Below are 21230 nucleotides of genomic sequence, written 5' to 3'. Positions count from 1 at the left end.
ATATTCACCAAAAAAAAATGCCAACAGTTTATAGTACATTTTGAGGGTCGTGCTTTTATTTTGAAACTTTCCGAGCGAACAACAAGAAGTACTTCCGCTCACCTCGACCACGTGACCTCTCTGTATGCCCTTGGTTGAGCAAATCTTTGACACATGTGAGCAACAGAAACATGTCTTTCCCCAAGAAACCTGGAGGTAAAGCGTTGGATGTTTTGCAGAGTTTGCCAAGGATAACTTTAGCAAACATGAGGCCTGAACCAGGAGCCAAACAAAAGGTAATATTTAATATTATATCTATATTAAAGCTTTGTTTTGCAGCTCCATCTAGCTAACACAGCTAGCTAGCCTGTTATGATAGCCAGTGGAGACAAATGCTGACCTACTGTCAGTTGTTTTGATGATGCTTGCTCACTGTTGTGTACCTGCAGGATAAACGTCGGGGCAGAGGACAGCATGGAGGCAACAGAAGTGGCCGAGGACATAAAGGAGAGAGACAGAGGAGCAACAGGCCTCGGCTGGGATTTGAAGGAGGTCAGACTCCTTTTTATCTGGCCATCCCAAAATATGGCTTCAATGAAGGACACAGGTAACAAAGCATGTCACCGTTTGAAACATACCAGTGAGTGTTTAGCAAGTAAATTGTAGTCTGTGTTGGTACAAAAAGGTTACACAAACGAATAGATCATACACTACAAGTTATCATTTAAATGCAAACTTATACAAAATAGCATATGTGCAAATTATTTTATTTATTTGCACATATATAAAACTGCACAAAATCCAGTCAATGAAAAAAAACAAGAAATGTGTCAGGAGAGGTCAAAAAGCCACAGGCTTATACAAAAGACCTCCCCCCAACCCCAGGAGGAAAAAAAACAATAACAAAAAAGGAAGAAAGATCTAAACTAACATAATTTTAAAAACACTACTAAAGTTAAACAACAACAAGAAGTACACAAAATGTGCAGAAAAAACTAACTAAACAGTGGAAAACAATACACTAAAAACAATGCAATACATACAAAAAACAGTACAAAAGAAAATAAAATATATCTAAACATATCAAAAAATAATTAGACATCATTAATTAGGTGTGATGATAATTTCCTTTTAAAATGTTCTAAGGATAACGAGCTCTTGATAACATGTATTTTGGTGTACATCCAGCTATACGAATGATCATATTAACGTTAAAAAATTTTCATAATGTGTGAGAAAGAATCATTTGTAAAGCACATCTAGATGGATTTCTTAATATGGATTATTTTTTTTTTTTAAAATACAAGTTTAAAGACCCTGGTGTGATACTTCAGTGGGTTTCAGTCTTATATTTGGGTATTTGTCATAGTATCTGGTGGTAAAACTCCATTCAAACCACCAAATCATACACATTACACAGTAGACCACTTACACTTGTGCAATTTTGTTTATAGTCTGTTTATTGTCAATACTGTATATACTGCTCCTATTTCTATACTCCCTTCTATTTAAATGGTTCATATTTTGTTACACTTTGTTTAGCTCTTTTTTTTTTTACTGTTAGATGATGCTTCTTGTTTTTTGCACTATCCCCTTTGCTGCTGTACACTGCAAATATCCCCACTGCGGGATTAATAAAGGAATATCTTATCTTATCTTACATGTTGATACACTTGTGTTGTTTAAGCAGTAGGAAGAAAGACCCCTTCTTGTTCCATTTCCCAAAGGAAGTGAAAATAAATTTTATTTTTTTGCCATTGGTTGGGCCAGTATTTCAGCCAGTGTAGTTTTTACACAGGTGACAGATTTATATTTTCATTTGTTATTTGTTTTGCTAAACTGAGTGCCAGATTCTGGTGATCACAAATGATTTTAATCAACTAACAACAATGTTTGTGTGCTCTTCCTCAGTCGCCGTCCTCAGTACCAGCCCCTGTCATTGAAACGACTGCAGTACCTGATTGATCTGGGACGAGTCGACCCGACCCAGCCCATAGACCTGACCCAGCTAGTCAACGCCAGAGGAGTGACGATCCAGCCTCTGAAGAGGGACTTTGGAGTCCAGCTCGTTGATGAGGTAACTGCTTATTGATCATGGACTTTTTTTTCATACCTAGAAAGTTGTTTTCTCATCTCCAGTGGTTAAAAAACACTGAACAGTTACTGCTTTGTCTCCTCAAATTTTTGTATCAATGAGAGAAACAAGATTAGAGAAAAGATTAGGTTTATATTTGGGCTAAAAAGGGAAACATTGACAATTTTGTCAAAGGAAACACATATCTCTTTGTATAGATATTAGACCACATTTTTTTTATTTTCCTGAGGCTTAATACTTTACTACAAAACTAGAGGAACCCATGATAAGTGGGTGTAGAAGATGGATGGAGGGACTAGCCATTTCTTAGTGTTTTATGTTAGAAGAAGCGTGAGAAATGGGTTTACACATTTGATCAGCTGAAAAAACACCTACCGCTACCTACTACTGTACCAATTGTAGCTGCAGTAAATGAAGTGTAAAGCCAAGTGGCACTATTTTTTGCAAACATACAGTATTTTCTAAACAACACCAGAAGAGCCCATTGTTACTGTAAAGATCTAGGTTAAATAATTTCTATAAAACTTCAAGGAAAAGACCTGATCCTGACAGCAAGTTAAGGAATCGGAGGGGAGAAAGAACAACTTAATTTCAGTGTAGACACTTAGGTTTTGTTTCCATTGCTCATTGAGTCATGTGATCACAATTTGGACATCCAAACATTACATTTAAGGTGTAAAAGGGTCCCAAGTTTTAATTGCTTAACAATGAAACCAGTTATTCAGGATGCAGAACAAGAGGTCACTCTGAGGCTCCTCGATCATCTTGTGCCAGTAGGTGGCACCACATAACAGTGTTGTCATTCTGTCACAGATCAAGATGTTGGTTTTGACCCCTGTTTATTTTTATTCACCCCGCTCTGCCAGACTTTTTAATGTGCTCTCTCTGCTCTGTTTCAGGGTGCTGACATTTTTGCTGCAAAAATCAACATTGAGGTTCAGAGAGCTTCTGAAGGAGTTGTAGCTGCTATTGAGAGGAACGGAGGGGTCATCACTACCGGTTTCTATGATCCTATAAGTCTCGGTAAGTTATGACTAATCAGTCTAACCGCCATTATAACATTCATCTTGTGTATTCTAGATAATAAACCTAAAAATATATTCTCTTTTTTTTTGCAGGGATTCTCATCAAGCCCGTCCCGTTCTTCCTGCGTGGGCAGCCCATTCCAAAGCGAATGTTACCAGGGGAGGATATGGTCCCGTACTACAGAGATGCTGCAAACCGGGGTTACTTGGCAGACCCGGAGAAAATCCAGCAGGCCCGGCTAGCCCTGGCACAGAAGTATGGATATATCTTGCCAGACATTTCAAAGGATGAACTGTGTCACATGCTCGCCATGAGGAAGGATGTTCGACAGATCTTCTTTGGCCTCTCTCCAGGCTGGGTCGTTAGCATGCCGGAGAAGAAGATCCTGAAACCCACTGATGAGAAACTTGTGAAATATTACAGCTCGTAGGCGTGAGGAGATATCGAATAAATGTTTATGTACAGTATCTCACGGCAAAAATCAGAAAAACACTGAGTTTTGGATGTTGAAAACGTGTAAAAGTCTTGGACATGTTTCCATTTTGTATTAAAAAATGTGAAAAAAAAGTTAAAGAATGAAGTGTTGTCATTAAACTTTATTTTATTTTCAAATATTGGTGTTATGTCATTAGAAGGAATTCACTTTTGGTGTCTTATACAGAATATTTATGACATGACTTAAACCACATTCATGAGTATTTCTTTGTGTTTGAGTGGCTGACGTCGGACGGCCTCTGGCTCGTGCAGCGTGATGGAAGGAACGTGAACTGTAACAGGTGAGGGGGAAATAAGGAAAATAAGATAACTCAAAGAATGAAAACAGGAAACAGATGCCTGGCGATGTGTGCTACTTGTGAAACGGGTTGCCTAAGCCGTAGAAGGGGAGTTTGAAATTAGTCATAGGCAGCTGTATCCTGGTGTGGACGTTCAAAAGATCCCTCTCCATCCTCTTGGAATACAATCACAGGCAAACACATACATACAACGTTTGCCCCGTTACACTTTAGAGACATGAAAACGGCATGAAGTTAATGCTTTGATATCTGAGGAAATTACTGATCTTGATGTATTAATCACCACACTTTCACTGACTTTACATATCTTTTTTTTCTTACTTCACAGTGCTGAGATTTTTTAAAATGAAAGCCAGGGTGTTGTAATGCAGAATCTCATTAAGATTTTGAGATATTACAATCAACACTTTATGATAATTTACACCCTGCCTGCACTACAATGTGCTCGTAGTGGGTTTTGGCTGGATTGTGTTTGAACTCTCCATTACGCTCATGTTTATTTTTTGAAGTCAGAATGGCACACTCGCTATAAATAACTTGGTATTTTACGCAGATATTGTCTTAAGGGACGCTGCCATAGAATTTTACACTTTATCAAAGGAAGCATATGTTTGTGTGTGTGTGTGAGCAAAGACTACAAGCATTGTGTTTCTTTACAAAGTCCCCTCTGCCATGTTAGTTACCGGTAGGCACGTCTCAATTATTATTATAAGAATAGAAAGAAAATATGATGCACCAAACTGTGAGTTAAATATAATTAATTTTAGTTTTTGCATTTAAAAAAGGAAGTATTTTTTAAGGTGTATTTCTTACAGTATTTGTACATTTCATAATTTGTTGCCATGAGAGACAAAGGTCACACTTTGATGACTTTGCTTGTGGCTCCCTGAGTGTTTTCCTGAATCTCAAGTATCCAATAAACTACACAAGTAGTGGATACGTACACAGCCGGCCCTGCCAGGAAAACCAGCCCAAATCCTTACAGCATAATACTTTAAATAAATCACGCCACAGGAAAGAAACAGCACAATCATTGTTTATGGCAGAGCTGCAGCGCTTATCTTCAAAGCAGCAGATTCTTTTGAATTTCTATCAAGTCTCAGACGAGCAGAGTTGAGCACAAACATCGACTCTGTGAAGCCGCAGAGAGTTTGCATAAAGAGAATAAAAGAAATTAAGTATTTTCTCCATCAATTACAATTAAGAAGAATTCACTTTGGCTAAAACGATTTGTTTGTCTGTTTTTAGGGGCTTTCTGCTCCAAATAATCTAATGTCTGAGTCTAACCAGTTCACACTATTTAATTAAACAGTCAAAGCATTGCTGCTGGAGCTGAGCAGTTGTTTAGGTTATCTGCTGCCGTGAGTGAGCCGTTTAGGACAGACACAGATATCACGGTGTCTCACAGGTCTCAGTCTAGTTCCAGTTAATAATTAGGGCTAATTACAGCTAAATGCAGGCGTCCATTGTCCTGTCTGCTGAGAAGAGACGTGTTGCATCAAGGTCAGGCTTACACATACAGTATATACTGTGGGGGGCCACTAACATACAGAGCTCTGCTGTCTGGACAATAAAAGAACTGGAAGACTCATTCAATTCATCTCAGATAAGACTCTTATCTGTAGAATACAATTCCTAATTTACAAAGAATAGTGCTGTTCTTCAGGACGACTGGAGCTTTAGCCTCATTAGTCAGTCTGCATGATAGACAAACGCAATACAATTAGAGAGCAGAGTGACGGCAGTTAAAGAGCCAGACTGAAGATCTGAGGGATGTTTTCTTAAATTAATTAAAATTTGAACGAGGAATATATCACAAATAAGTGCACATTGTTAGTCATTTATCGACTAAATAATAATTCAAATTTATAATCTATTGATTACTTTAAGATTATTTGATTAACTGTTTACTCAAAAAAGTGAAAAGAAGCCCATCAAAAGTTCAAAAAGCAATGAATTGGCTGTCTGTATTTAATCCATGAATATATTAATTATATAATATATAACAAATTAGTTATTAAAATTACTTTGACTCCTTATAAATGTTTATTAAGTGGACACTTTATCAGATAAAGTTTATCTTATATTATTATTTCTAACTTTTTTAATAAACATATTTATTATTATTTTTCTTTTTTCTTCTACATTTAATTATTATCCTTTTTTGCAGTCATGTCTTATATAAAGGATATAGTATATAATTAATTAAGATTAATTAAAAAGTTATTAAAAGTACTTTGACTCCTTAGAATTGTATTTTAAGTAACAGACACTTCATCTCATATTCTTATTTCTAACTTGTTTTTTATTTATTATGATTTTTTAATTTACTCATTATTTATTCATCTTACTCCCTCATTTATTTATTTATTTATTTATTATTTACTTATTTATTTATTTATTTATTTTTTGCAGTCATGTTTCTGATGTCATGTTGGAAGATGCCTGTTGGAGCTTTTGTATTTTAAAAAAAAGTTCTAAAAGTGCAAAAAGTGATTTTTGCCCGACTCACAGTCCAAAAACACAAATATAATGAATTTACAGTGATCTAAAACAGAGAAAAGCAGTACATCCTCACATATGACACACCAAAAAATAGTGCATGTTAATCAGCTAATCATTTAAGTCCTTAAATGATGTGAGTTTGGTAAAACCAGAGCAAAAGTGCAGATCCCCAGTACTCAGGTGTGCTCTTTTGGCCTTGCACCCTGCACATTGCAGCACCTGGTAGTCTGTGTTTGAAGTCTGGCTGAGCACCGCGGCCTGTTATCTGTGCTCAGAGGTGGGAGCATCATTGTGTTCTGCTAATGAGGCTGCATTAAGCCTGTCTACACCAGAGGGGCATGTAATCCTCTCAGCTGGGCTGACGTAGGGCCGGGCAGGGCGCTGTGTACACGGGGAGTGTGGAGGCTCGCACTCAGGACCCCCAGCCTTCAGTCTACTGTTGAATCTGCTTCTCAAACACGTGATGTAAGAGGTGGAGGTGGGACACACCACTGCATAGAATGGTGTCTGAGTCCTGACAGAGTGTATCTTGATGCTGACCTGCTGTGTCCATACAATACAACACAATGCAATAGAGTCCCTCGCTGCGAAGATCACGGTCATTATATCCCCTTCACACCTTCCAGCTATGAAACAATGCAGCTCTTTATGAACGAGCCACTGTAAGGAAAGTCGGTGGGATGGCACCGAGGTGCTGGTTGGAATACAGTGGTTCATTACCAGAGGTCACGGGCCTCCTGTCTTTGGATGCAAGTCTTCAGGTGCAGCAAATCCTCATATATCCATAAGAAGAGAAGGTCAGCTGTTGTGGCATCTTCATTTACAAAGAAGCTCCAGTCCACACCTAGAAAATGTGCAGCAAACTATCCTTTTCCTTATGAATAAGTGCTCCAAATGCAGCCAATATTAAACCCAAAGCATTATCCATGAATCCAGAGTAGCCTTCCTTTGTAAATCCTGCTATTAGTTGTTACATCCTCCTGCAGGTCTGCAGCTCTACCTGTGCCACCTTGTTCATCACTGATCGACAGTGAAGACGGAGAGGAGTGTCCCATATATGAGTTCTGTCCAGTACAATGGCACATTGTGATCAGAACAATCCCCATTCAGAAGGCTTTGTGTCCAGTCTGTCTCTTGTTTGGCTATGAGACAATCCCCACTGTTACTTTATAGATTAGGACTCATCAACAGAGTCAGAATAAAGGACAAGTCACACGTTTTTCTCTCTTAAATAAAATTAATGTCATATGTTGGTAAATTAATGCACAAAAAAGATAAAAATCCAAACTTTAAATCTACATTAATCACAATCATTGTTTAATATTTAGCCGACTGCATTCACAGAGAGGCTAAGCCGAAACTAACGTTATTGTATTCAGATTAATTAATTATACTATATATAATTTATATATTCAAAGAGCCAATTTATTGCTTTTTGAACATTTGATGGTAATTCTTTCACTATTTTCTGAATTTCTTAGAGTAAATAATCATCAATTAATCTTAAAAGTAGTCGAAGGACCAATCAATGATGAAAAATAATCATTGGCTGCAGTCCCCAACATTTTAAATCACACGTTTTTTTTCTCTTAAATAACACAGCTGAGTAATGTTATATGGTGGTAAATTAATGCACAATAAAGTCCAATATCCAAACTTTAAATCCACATGTTAATCACAATCATTGTGTAATGTTGAGCCGACTGAATTCACAGAGAGGCTCAGTCGAAACCACCGTTATTGTTTTCACGCTGCGTCGTTCAAGCTAATTGATTAAATCCATTAGTGCTTTAGGAGCGCGTGCGTCCCGTTCAACACCCCGGATGTGGATTCAAACTCTAATACTGACAAGATGCGAAGAAAACGACCCCCACCTTTCACCACATACCAACAAACTATACACACTATGAATAATGCTGTTTTAAATACACCTTAAAAATCTCTATTTCTCAGGATTATATTGATTTTCTTTTTGTGATCGATTTTTATTGATTTTAAAGATATGAATAGGAAATTATTTACAAAAAATTACGTAATGTAGAGCATAATATTAATTGAAGAATAAATAAACTGTTATTATTATTATTATTATTATTATTATTATTATTATTATTATTATTATATTATTATTATTATTATTATTATTATTAATAATAATTATAAATAATAATAATAATAATAATAATAAATGAAAACAAATACAAATATAAAATATATAAAAAATGTGAATATATGAATAATTCCACCCCAAAAAAAGAAATGAAAAGAAAAAACAGACTTAACGAATTTTATGTCAATTTGCCCTAAAAGACACTTTATTTAAATAAATAAATACATAAATATCTAAATATCTAAAATGTATGAAATATAAATGAAAATAAAAAAAATTTAATAAAATGAATAATCCCACAAAAAAAAAGCCACTTTATTTAAATTAATAATTTTGTTTTAAATACACCTTAAAAAAATCTCCATATCTGAGGTAAATATTGATGTTCTTTTTTAGGTCAAATTTTATTGATTTTAAAGATATGCATTAGAAATTATTTTAAAAATGATTACGTGATGTAAAGCATAATATTTATTAAAAAATATACTATTATTATCATTAATCATAATAATAATAATCATAATCATAATCATAAACTCATAGATAATAATAATAAAATAAAAATCAATTCTAATAAAAATATAAAAAAATATGAATACAGTTAATACCCCCACAAAAACAAAAGAGAAAAGAAAAGGAAAAAAACTGAATTAATGACTTTTATCTTGTCTGATTTAATGAGCCATTCGCAGTTTCACTGTACCGGCCGTGTGTACTTAGACTTGCATGGCTTAATCTTTGAGACAAGCATATGCTACTGGCAGGATCAACCAGGTAGCCCTCGGGACATCTTGTCCCCTCAAAGCCACTTAATCACTTTATCAGTTTAGACTGATAGAAAATGGTTTAAGTCCAGTTGTCAAAGGGAGATGAGGAGCACAGTTAACTTTATCACTGCTGTTACTGAATGTGCCAATGTCACAGTATTGATCAGGCCTCTTGATGAAGATATCGACCTCCATTAGGTCCCATTTACTTCTTCTGCAAGGTTAAAACAAAGTCCAAAATGCGTAAAGTGTGCATGAGTTTAATGCAGTTTTAAAGCCTTTAAAGTGCAGACTTGAATGTTTTCTGCAGGTTTCTTACAGCAAACTCTTCCTGCTCTTCCTTGTGTATTAACCCTCTCTGCTCTGAACCATAATACACAGTATTTACAATTTAAATATCCACATAAGTGACTCGTCTGCAGGGACAAAGCAGTGCAGGTGCAGGAATTAACTGTGTATTAACTCTGTGTATTGCAGATTTACCATAATGACGTCTATTGTCTGTGTAATGTATAGTCTCAGATATTCATTGAAACCACACACACACCTGTAACGGCATCCTATTATATTAAAGTGGGATCACATGCCTGAAGAGTTTCTGGAGAGCTCAATAATGATGGATACACAAAATTATCATTATTTATTTTTGCTTGTTTTTATGGCTAATTGTCCTATAATCTGTGTTTTTTCAATAACAATGTTATTGTATAGACTATTTGTACTCAATGTAGTGACTGTTTCCTACTTTATTTGTGTGTTTATGCTTCGTGTCACCACAATAAATCCATTATTTCCCATTAATAAGTGTTTCTAGTGCTCATAAATGTGTTTATTCTCATATATATGCACTACAATGCATTTTTTTCAAATTTTCCTAGAACTAAAACATTCCTATAATATCAATAATTCCCCAACAATTGTGTCTTTTAATTCTTATATTATTTATAGATCAATCTAAGTTTGTTTTTTTTACTTTCAAAATGTTATTTTAGCTGTATTATATATTTTTTTTTAATTAAAATGTATTTAAAATATTATTTAATATTTTTTAATGTCTTGTTTTTTTATTCTTATCACCTACTTTGTGGAAAACTGACAAAATAAATGCTGCCGATATATAAATTATAGGCTGAAAAAGGAAAAACTGCTGCTGGTTTCTGTGAGTCTGGATGTCTGCAGGAGTTTTGACTGATTTCAATACACTCAGTTGTTTTGTGTTTGGGCAAATATTTGTGCTTGGTAATCGTGTAATAAACACTGAGCCTTGATCATGTTTGTTGTCAGTCCTGTAAAATGCACTTTGATAGAGACAGTGGATGACAGATAAGAGCTGAGAGACACAATGTAATTAGTAACCAGGCCTGCCTCCTTATAGTCCTGCTGCACACTTTGATGTTCACCTATCAATACCTGCTGCTGATGTCTATTGATCACATACCAGCTCTCTCCAAAAAGTGTCATTTGATTTCTCTAATATGCTTTTAATAAGTGAATCAAGGGATTTATTAGACTTTCATGTCAGGGACTTTTACGCACAACTATAGGAGCAGACAAACATGTAATAAAAGTGTAATTCTACTTTGACTTTCAAATACATACTTTATATTTGTATTCTGTATTTATTTTTATGCATTTGTATATGTATTTATTTATTTATATATTTTTGCATTTATTTATTTATTTTTGCATTTATTTTGTATTCATTTTTGGAAGTATTTATTTATTTACTGTATATTTGTATTCTGGGGTATCATTCCTATGCAGAGGGTAGTTTAGTTTATTTATTGACTACACTGAGGGCGTTTTATATTTTTAATAATTTATTTATTTATTGTGTTGAGTTGAATGTGCTACTTATTTTGTACTGTAATTACCTTGTGCCTTTTTCTACCTTTTTTTCTTTTCTTAAAGCTGACTCGGTATAAACTGCTCAGAATTTCACTGTACTTATATTAGGTGCAAATGGCAAATAAAACTCTTTAATCTTGAATCTTGGATCAGTTTATTCTTTATTTTTAGTATATATATATAATATTATATATTTTATATTTTTTATATTATATTATATTTTTATATTGTATTTTTATATTATATTTTTATATTATATTATATATTTTTATATTATATTATATTTTATATATTTTATATATTTTATATTTTTTATATTTTATATATATTTTATATATATTTTATTTGTCACCATAAAGAGGGAAAAATGGGTTCAACACTTAATCCTTAATGGATAAATCTGATTGGTTTATAGGCTGTTTATCTTAATCTGGGCATTACATGTCACCCTTTTATTATTAAAAAGCCAAATTGAGTTTTATTACAGACTCATGTCTCTTTTCCATGTGATGTCAGGGACTTTTGCGCACAAATATAGTAGCAGACAAACATGTAATAAAAGTATAATTCTACTTTGACTTTCATCAGTTTATACTTTTCATATATGTGTAACAATAAAGAGGGAAAATGGGTTCAACACTTAATCCTTAATGGATACATCTGATTGGTTTATGGGCTGTTTATCTTAATCTGGGCATTACATGTTGAACCTTTTATTATAGAAAAGCCAAATTGAGTTTTATTACAGACTCATGTCTCTTCTCCATGTGAAGTTTCTGTGACATGGCTGATTGTGGGGGGTCAGATGGGCCTATCACAGACCTGAGAAAACACCTGAAATTCACACCTTTAATCCACTCCTCCTGGCCTCCCATTGGTGGAGCACCCACATATATCTGTGAGTCACCAGGAGGATGACAGAGAGCCAAACTATCTATCACCACCATCATGCATTACATTTTGGAGAATGAAGACCCCATCTCTGTGGACGTGGAGCATCAGATCAGGACCGAGGTGATCTCTCCTGGTTCGGGTCCTTGCAGCCCTCTGTCCGTGAACTCGGACTCTAGCTGTGCCAGCCCAGAGGCCAGATGTGCGTCAGAGCAGCAGAGAGTCAGGAGGCCTCTGAACGCCTTCATCATCTGGACCAAAGAGGAGCGCAGGAGGCTGGCACAGCTCAACCCAGACCTGGAGAATACAGATCTGAGCAAAATACTCGGTAAGAAACTCATTAACAGCTTGGAAATGTTATTAATAAGAACAGAAGTTGCTAAAGTTAAAGTGCCCCTTGGAGATCTTCAAGTGTACGTCCTAAAAATGTTCAATATTTGTAGTTCTTTAGCCTGGAACATGTCTCATATGGGGAAAAACTAATTTATATTTAATTATTATTATTAATTTTTTTTTGTTATGTGTGTTTTGGTTGTTTTTTTTTTGCTTTGTTGTTTTGTTTTTTTAACCCTACTCTTTCTTTTTGTCATTATTATTATTGTTATTTCTTTTCTTGGTTTTGTTTTGGTTTTGAATGTTGAGGTTGTTTTCTCTAATGTACTTGATGGGTTTGTCTGTAAGCTCATCTACTTAAAAGTTGGTTTATAGACTGTTACAAACAGTGGATTGCATATATGAAAACAGCCTTGAAAAAAGGGGGAAAAAAATGAAGTATATTAAAAAAAAAAAGGTTCATATTTAAGTCAGTTTTTCTAAACCAAAGATGCAGATCATTAACCATACTGTGTTCCTGCAGGAAAAAGCTGGAAGGCCATGTCCCTGCTTGAGAAGCGTCCCTACATGCAGGAAGCCGAGCGCCTGAGAGTCCAGCACACCATCGATTACCCCAACTACAAGTACCGGCCGCGCAGGAGGAGGCAGCTGAAGAAGAGCTCCAGACCTCAGTGTGTGGAGGCTCCTCACTCCTCCTCGCTCTGCAGCTCCCCCGGCTTCCCCGTGCCGTTCAACCTCACCTACCTGCTCCAGAACCAGCAGCAGTGCTACCCGAACACCTCTGTTTTCACAAACTCCCCTTCTAACTTCTCCCCTTTGCGCAGCAGCCACCCAGTATATTCAGACACAGCTGCAGCAGATGTTTACTCAAACAAGCCCGCGGTGTACCAGAACCCTCCTGCGTACCCTGCAGAGCCCCAGCTGTATTTTGGCAGTCAACACATGCAGTATGGTTTCTCCAGCGCTGCAGGTCCCCATGTGGACCAGGAGGAGTCCAGCAGGGTCTACGGAGGCCTTCTGTGTCCCTCTGGGCCCTCCCTGGAGTTCTACCTGGAACGGGTTCAGCTGGACATGCTGTACGATCTGGACCGCAGCGAGTTTGAACAGTACCTGGGTCCGAGCCCTCACAGGTCCGAGTCAGTGGATCCCATCAGCTACTACCAGCAGAGCAGCCACAGAGAGGGACGCTCCGTCTCATAAAGCTACTACAAATAGTGTATTTATTTAAATTATGTCTGTGTGATGACTGATATAAGTGTATATTGTGTTTTTGATGTTAAATGACTGCTGTACTGTCTTCCAATGTATGTGTCAATAAATAATTAATTGAACTTGCAATGTCCATGTCCTTATTGATATCTTAAAAATGAGCAAAAAGACAAGATTAACAGACTTAAACATTTCAAAATAACTATTCATTTTCATATAGTAGGTGTAAAATGCCACTCCAGTGATTTAGAATCACACTTTCATAAAGTTGAGACAGATTTTTAGAAAGACGGGTCAAAATCGATGCAGTAAAGACCAAAAGTATGTGGACTTTTGGTCCCTAGAATGAGTCAAGGCTGTAAAAACACTGGATCCTACACTTCCCATAATGCAACTTGAAAGCAACTCTTTTGTAAGACCTTTTTTTGTTAGACCCTCAATGCATATGTCACCTCATCTGATATAAGTTAGTCTGAGATGACCCCTGACCCCTGACCTCTGAGGGGGTCATTTTGGCATTTGTTTTTATTGAAAAAAATTTTTTTGTGTGTTTTTATCAGTGGTGTATATTTTATATTATATAATTATATAGCCTATGCATATATTAATATTTTCAGGTAAAAAGCTCATCTTTTTGGTTTTGACAAATGAGATCAAACAGTACATTCATTTCTCTATTAATCCTAAAACTGCCTTCACGTTATAAGAAATGTGCTCTTGATTCACAGCAAGGTAGGGTGCAAAGCCTTGCAAAGTGGCAAAGTGCAGCGCAGGTATAATATGTCATTAAAAAGTGTGTAAGGAACGCCATTCACTGTAACAACAGTTGCAGCTGTTATCTCATTGGTTGCTCTTTGAAAGGTCAGCAACAACCGAGGTCAAAGTGGAAATAATTTGAACATTGAGCGCAGTGCTCGGTGGCAATTTCGAGTGGTGTACCACGCTAAGGTGCTTCCACCTAGTCGGGCGACACCGCTCTGCCCATAGGAAATCAATGGCACAGCCAGCGCAAAGTGATATTTTACCGCTGATCATGTGTGGGCGGCTCAGGGCCTTAAAAATGATCAATATATGTTTTTTTGTTCAACATTTGCTTTTAGTCCCCTTGTTTAGCATTTATAAGCACATGTAATGCATTGTTTATAACACATTATAATGTAGTTGTACCAGATACAAGTGTTTATTAATGTCTATTCACAGAAGAAGTTAGGATTATTGACTACTGTACATTAATTAACACTTAAAAACATCCATAAAACTGCTTAAAACTACAATATAGTGTGTTATAAAACCATTTATTAAATGTTTATAAACATTTACATGCTTGTAAATGCTAAAAAGGGGGACTGAAAGTAAACTGTTACCACAATCTTTATATGAATTGTGACTGTCCTCATCTCAGAGTTGTTGTTTTTTCTTCTGTAAACTCTATGATGTGGAATTTATGGTTATTGTACGATACAATAAATTGTTTGTTTATTTCTATAAAGAAGAAAAAAGACGTGTGTAAAATGGGTGGAGTGTCCCTTTAAGATGACTGTAGATGATTATAAATATCTGTAATATGAATCAATGTTGGATCTATACTGGCCGGCCTTTGGCAGAAGCCAAACTGTTGACACGCTGTTTAATCTCCATCCTCACGTCTTTCTTGTCTCCGAGAGGGAAGCAGGGCGGGCGCCAGGGGCATAAACTTCCCAACTTCCTGTTTCATTTTAAAACATTTCACAAAGGCTCTAAAAATATGCCCCAAAATCGACATATCTCCAAACTCGTTCGACTCTGGCTGCCAAATGTTTACTCATTTAGAAAAATGTTTATTTCCCTGCTCCGTGTTTTCTGTGTCAGAGACTCGAGGTTGAACTCAGACGGAAGATCGAGGCCGTAAGGTGCTGCAAGGACGAAACCCTTTAATGCTCCAACACAGTAAAAAGAAATGGAAAGTTTTATTTTTTTGCATTTTTTTTTCCTTTGGACACTTACAACAAAAAAACTATATTTTCTTTCAACCGACAAAACAGGTTTTTTAATGATAAGACTCCACCAATCGATTCAGATGTCGATTTACAGCAAAAGTACACATCTGCATAGACCTGTCTCCAAGTGAAATAAAAGATATTTTTATTTTATTTATCTGTTTTTATGGACAAGAGCAATGACTAAAACCCAAATGTATACATAAAATAAATATGAAACATGTTTTAAAGTCAAATAAATGTAAAATAAACACACAAAAATCCAGCACACTGTCGATCACATACCAAAGATCAGCAGATAGAAGATAACTATATAAAATAAAAATAATTAATAGTCACATAAAAACAAGAAAAAGTCTGATAATATGCAGGACAATCTTTGTAAAACTAATGCTCAACTGTTTCTTTGTTCTATAAATAGTTGCGGACTTCAAACACAAGAAAACTGTTAAGTATTTCCTAAACACGTCAATCTGGCCAGTCTCTGTGGGAAGAAACTGCATCATATCCAGTGATCAGAGTGATGTTTGCCAATGTCCACATCTGTTATTGTGCTTAAATATGTCTGTTTTAAAACAATATATGCAAATATTACAAGTATCACTCTGGATTCACCTCATAAATTACTATATTTTTAATTAAAAACATTGAAATATTGCCCAAAAATGATACTGATGAATAAATTTCAACAAATATACAATGGAATAACATTTGTGTTGACAACTATTGATAATCAGAAACTATGTGTTCCATGGCAATATTCAACTTTATTGTTAATAATATAACCTTAACCATTAATGGACAGTTTAAAAATGAGTTGAACATGTTTTAAAATGATTGTAAGCCATTAGATTGCAAAGCTCCACCATGCAAAGAGTGATTTTTCTGCTGGTAGCCCCTTGCAAGGAAGCCACCTGAAACACAGCAATGCACCCCGTGGATTTTTTTGGGCCTAACATACTTAAGTACAACAAGATATCCACCAAACAGCAGAGAAGTTTGTAAACGAGTCAATGATGTAAGTGAGACATGGGGGTGTTGGGAGGAAACGGACGGCTGAAGGAAGGACGACCTGAACTCGGAGGAGAGAGCAGAAGAGCTGATTAGGAAAGTGAAGACCTGCCACCTGAATCAGCGGAAGAAATCTGACGTCAGCTCAATTCCCACGACGATATTACAAAACACGCTGCTGCGATGTGTAACACAGGAATGTGCTGTGATGCAAAACACTAACTTGAAAAACACATGATAATATAAAACAATATTGCTAGTTTATGTGCCACCAGTGGTTGTTTTCCCTCTGAACTCAAAGTTCAACTTGTTGTTTTTCCTCAAACGTCGGCCCCTCAGCAACAATTAATGAGCAGTTGCAGGAACTTCCTGAAGGAAAAACAACGGGATGATATCAGTGGTTCAGGTGAAAATATCATCAACAATAAACAGCGACGGAGATGGCAGCTGGACAAATCAGATATCTTTGTCAAATATTTACAAGGCTGCAGGCTTCTGGTTTATCAAATCAAATAAAACAACTGGAAAAGTGAAGGTGGAAGAGATGAAACTGGAATATAAAAGGGCTGAAATGTTTCCTTCTTAAGAGTAAACTTGGGTTTAATCAGGTGATGTTAAAACCTTAATATTTCCTCTTTAATTTAACATTACTAACGGGTACATTTTCTCAAGATGTAATTTATTATTAACAAACAAAACCACATATTCTCAGGTCGTCAAGTGCAACAAAAATACAAACTGTTTGTATATAAAATGAGTTTCTTGTGTGTACTTTTAGATCATCCACAAATCATTTATGTCGTCTCCAAGCTGAGTTATTTAATATATCAGAAATGTGCTGGAGAGCTCACAGAGACATGTTTGAGCTTATCGCCGCTGAAGAATGTGAGGAATCTCAACATGTCAAACATGCTGTAATTCAGATTCCTCCACCATAAAATACTGTCCTCGTTAGAGATTAAATATGTAAATATGTCATCTCTGTGTGTCCAGTATTGACAGGCCAAATAGCTGGAGTTTATATTAAACCTAAAAATAGATTTGAGCTCATTCACCTGTAACATTCTTGAGATTTGTGTGAGCTATAATTAGTTTTTTTCTTGTCTTATATCTCCTGCATGAAGGAGATAATGCAGATAATGCTCATCCGAGTGTTACGCTGCGGGGACGTCTGAGGAAACTCAAACAGGAAGTGAGATACTCAACAGTTTCTCATTCTAAAGAAATACTGAAGTAAAGAGAAGGAAAATGTAATTCCATAAAACCAACCACAGTTAAACATGTCTGTCTGATCACTTCATTACGTCAGTCTGCTCTAATCAGGCACTAATTGGGCCGATCAGATTACTATAACCTCATCAGGCCGCTGCAGTGGAGTTTCACCTGGATGTCTCACAGGTTTGCATCGTGTGTGTGACTTCAGGTAGGATGTGCAGACATGGAGCTCAGGGACACATTTAAAGGGTCAGTTCACTCAGATTTAGACGTTATGTTTTCTTACGTTATCTATCCACGGAGATAGGTTTGGTTTTATTTTGAGATATCAGATACTGCTAATCCACATCCATTTCTCTTTCATCGGAGCTACCTCTCAATAAGAAATAGTCCCTGCATGTGAAAACTGCTCACAATGAGATCTTTTGATGATACAGTGTGAACAGGATATCGTTTCTGCACATGTGAATCTTTTAAAAATATGCTTTAATATTTTGATGCTGTGAGCATCATGAAGAAAATGTGATTTATCTCAACTGTATTCATCAGAAATCCAAAAGAGATAGATATCAACTAGATATCACAAAGTATTTAAATGCTTTATTTAAGTACCACAAAATACCACACTGTAAAAATACAGCATTGAAAATGTTTCTTAAGTAAAAATATGTAAGTATTATTATCTAAAAGTGCTTAAAGGATCAAAAGTGAGATTACTCAATGAAGAAAGAACACCCCTGGGAGTATTATACTATTATTATATCGTTGAATTATTATTATTGGTTCATTCATTTAGGGCTGCAACTAACGATTGTTTTTATTGTCGATTAAACTGTTGATTATTTTCTAGATTAACAACTCAAAGATATTCAGTTTACTGTCATAGAGGAGTAAAGAAACCAGAAAATATTCACATTTAAGAAGCTGAAATCAGAGAAATTAGACTTTTGTTTTCTTAAAAATGACCCAAACTGATTAATCAATTATCTAAATAGTTGGCGATTAAGTTAATAGTTGACAATTAATCTATTAATCGATTAATCATTGCAGCTCTACATTCATGTATAAGTATGATGTTTTACTGTTGTATTTGGTCCAAGTGGAGCTAAATGTAACTACTTTATATGCTGCTGGCTTGTTTAGTGTATAATAATATAACATATTTTATAAAATAGTTGCATGTATTGTATAAAATGACTATAGCTGTCAAATAAATATAGTTAAGTAAAAAGTATAATATTTTCTCCTAAATTGTAGTGAAATCAAAGTAAGAAGCATAAAATGGAAATAATTAAAGTGCAAGTACCTAAAAAAGTACAGTATCGGAGTATGAACAAAATTACACAGTATTATAATGACGGCAAATATATGTTAAAACCAGTCCACATTAAACCAAAACATCTGCATGTGAAGGTGAACTAACCCTTTAATAAATAGCCTAATATATGTATTTATTTTGCAGTTATATATGAGAAGGTCTCGTTCTGGTGTGCAGAGAGTCACAACTTCTCTGTGGTTATTATGACCTCAGCCGAGAGACAGACAGCCGGCGAGCGGCAGACAGACAGATGATTACTGTAACAGAGAATAGAGCGGCTGGGTGTGTCCCCGTGACCTGCTGGGCCGATACAATACTCTATCAGCAGAGACGCTAACGCCTGTCAACAAACACTCAGGGGATGATTAACACAAACACAATCCTCAAACTGGCCCCAAGTCTTTGTTTGTGTCTGGGATGTTTTCTTATATTTATCTTTAAATACATTATGATGTGTATGTGTAGCTTATATACTAAAGAAACATTTTAACATGAAATCATCAGAATGAAATGTGGCGTGCTGCTCGGAGTCATTCCTACCAGATTATTTTGTGTGGAAATAACGTCACACCTTCTTCCTCAGTGTCCTCTGGTGCTTTATGACTCAGTCTGCCAGTATGTCCATGAGTTCAGTGTGTGTGTGTGTGTGTGTGTGTGATATGAGAGTGAGCATAATTGTTTTCGGATACTGATTAAATGATCATTCCAGATACAGAGCGGACACGCACCTATTTCAGTGCGTAATTGTATTTTAATATTACGCCAAAGTGCATTTCCTCGTTATTTGACCGCTTCCTTTTTCACTGGAATGAAACAGCAGAACTATAATTTTTTACATTTCCTTCTCACTCATTTACATTTTTGACATGTGAGTTGACAGTTACCTATTGTTGCTACGCCTGTCAAGCTTTCTGTTCTTGCACAACAACATATACAGTTTACAATAATAACAGAGGGAGATTAAAAATTTTAAATAAAATGGAACAAAGTAGACAAAAGCAGTTTCTCATCATATCTATCCAGCGATGTTTGATTTTAGTACCGGCTGAAATAAAAAACGTCACTAGCTGATTTTATTATCGCTCGCTAACGAAACGCTAAACTATAGTTAAAGGTGCAGTATGTAGGATTTGGCGGCATCTAGTGGTGAGGTTGCATATTGCAACCAACTGAAACTTCTCCCGTGTGTCAAGCGTGTAGCAGAACTACGGTGGCCGATGCGAAAGTGGCCCTCTCTAGAGCCCGTGTTTGGTTTGTCCGTTCTGGGCTACCGTACAAACCTGGCGGCCGGCTCTGTGACGAGGCATCACTTTTCGGTGGCAGTAAACTCGTGTTTAACGACCCCTCGGCGCGACTTTTTGGTCGCAGTAAACACACGCTTAATGTTGTGAATTAAACATAAACGCTTACTTAGGTTTAGGCAACAAAACCACTTAGTTAGGTTTAGGGGAAAAAACATGGTTGGGCTTAAAATTTCTACATTTTACAGTGAAAATGTGACTTAATGCTGTGAACACGGGACACGAACAAACAGCTGATTGTAACGTGAAAGTGAAACGTAACGCACGGGACACGAATAGCGGCCTCCTGGATGAAAGCCCTGTGTTTGTTGGACCCATCAAACTCCCCTCCCGCCCGCCCTGTGTGTGTCTTTCACTCTTTAAACTTCGTCGCCACACTTCCGGCGCTCTTTCTCAGAGCATTTACTGTTGCCGCAGATGGGTTTAGATTGTAGATAATGGAAAGCCCGGTGCGTCTCATACCGGCATTAAAGGGTGCCTTGTGCGGTGGTATCAAACGCTGAAGGCCGTGTCAAGGTGGCAGAGTTTGACGCCCTGGGAATGAGAACGAGCTGTAATATTATATTCCATTTTTGCCAATAGATCTCCCGAAATGCTACACACTGTTCCTTTAAGTTGTGCATTTACATCTGTGTGTTTGCATGTGCTGCAGAGGTGAAATAAGATAATGCTCATTATTCTAGCAAAACAAAAAAAAAGACTTATATGCAGCTATTTCAAACTAACATGCAATGTGAGCAGTGCATGATTATAACTACAAAGTATTTCCATACAGTGACAGCACCAGTGAAGTTACAGTGGATCCATCCCCTCAGTGGGCACCTGTTAGTTTGTGTTGACGTGGCGTCTTTA

General features: G+C 36.2%; 2 protein-coding genes across 2 annotated transcripts; both read left to right on the top strand.

Annotated features, from left to right (window-relative positions):
- The first annotated feature begins 92 nt into the window (after positions 1-92).
- Positions 93-3680, top strand: mrpl15 (mitochondrial ribosomal protein L15). The gene is made up of 5 exons (XM_037757590.1): positions 93-275; positions 429-586; positions 1891-2056; positions 2974-3097; positions 3193-3680. The coding sequence occupies exons 1-5, from the start codon at positions 171-173 to the stop codon at positions 3528-3530; spliced, it is 891 nt and encodes a 296-aa protein (XP_037613518.1). The 5' UTR covers positions 93-170; the 3' UTR covers positions 3531-3680.
- Positions 3681-12072: 8392 nt separating this feature from the next.
- LOC119480936 (transcription factor Sox-17-alpha-like) lies at positions 12073-13548 on the top strand. The gene is made up of 2 exons (XM_037757593.1): positions 12073-12343; positions 12872-13548. Exons 1-2 carry the CDS (start codon positions 12073-12075, stop codon positions 13546-13548), a joined length of 948 nt encoding a protein of 315 aa, XP_037613521.1.
- Positions 13549-21230: the final 7682 nt, after the last annotated feature.

This window comes from Sebastes umbrosus, chromosome 21 (genome assembly GCF_015220745.1).
Source record: "Sebastes umbrosus isolate fSebUmb1 chromosome 21, fSebUmb1.pri, whole genome shotgun sequence".
In the NCBI taxonomy this organism is placed as follows: Eukaryota; Metazoa; Chordata; class Actinopteri; order Perciformes; family Sebastidae; genus Sebastes; species Sebastes umbrosus.
Note: the sequence above shows the minus strand (reverse complement) of the source record. Positions and strands in the feature narration are given on the sequence as shown.

What these genes read in the sequence shown, in the direction of transcription:
- LOC119480936 (XM_037757593.1), top strand. Translation starts at nt 12,073, where the DNA reads ATGCATTACATTTTGGAGAATGAAGACCCCATCTCTGTGGACGTGGAG. An exon ending in AGATCTGAGCAAAATACTCG is followed by an intron (nt 12,344 to 12,871) that starts GTAAGAAACTCA and finishes GTGTTCCTGCAG; the next exon opens with GAAAAAGCTGGAAGGCCATG.
- mrpl15 (XM_037757590.1), top strand. Translation starts at nt 171, where the DNA reads ATGTCTTTCCCCAAGAAACCTGGAGGTAAAGCGTTGGATGTTTTGCAG. An exon ending in GGCTTCAATGAAGGACACAG is followed by an intron (nt 587 to 1,890) that starts GTAACAAAGCAT and finishes GCTCTTCCTCAG; the next exon opens with TCGCCGTCCTCAGTACCAGC. An exon ending in CTATGATCCTATAAGTCTCG is followed by an intron (nt 3,098 to 3,192) that starts GTAAGTTATGAC and finishes TTTTTTTTGCAG; the next exon opens with GGATTCTCATCAAGCCCGTC.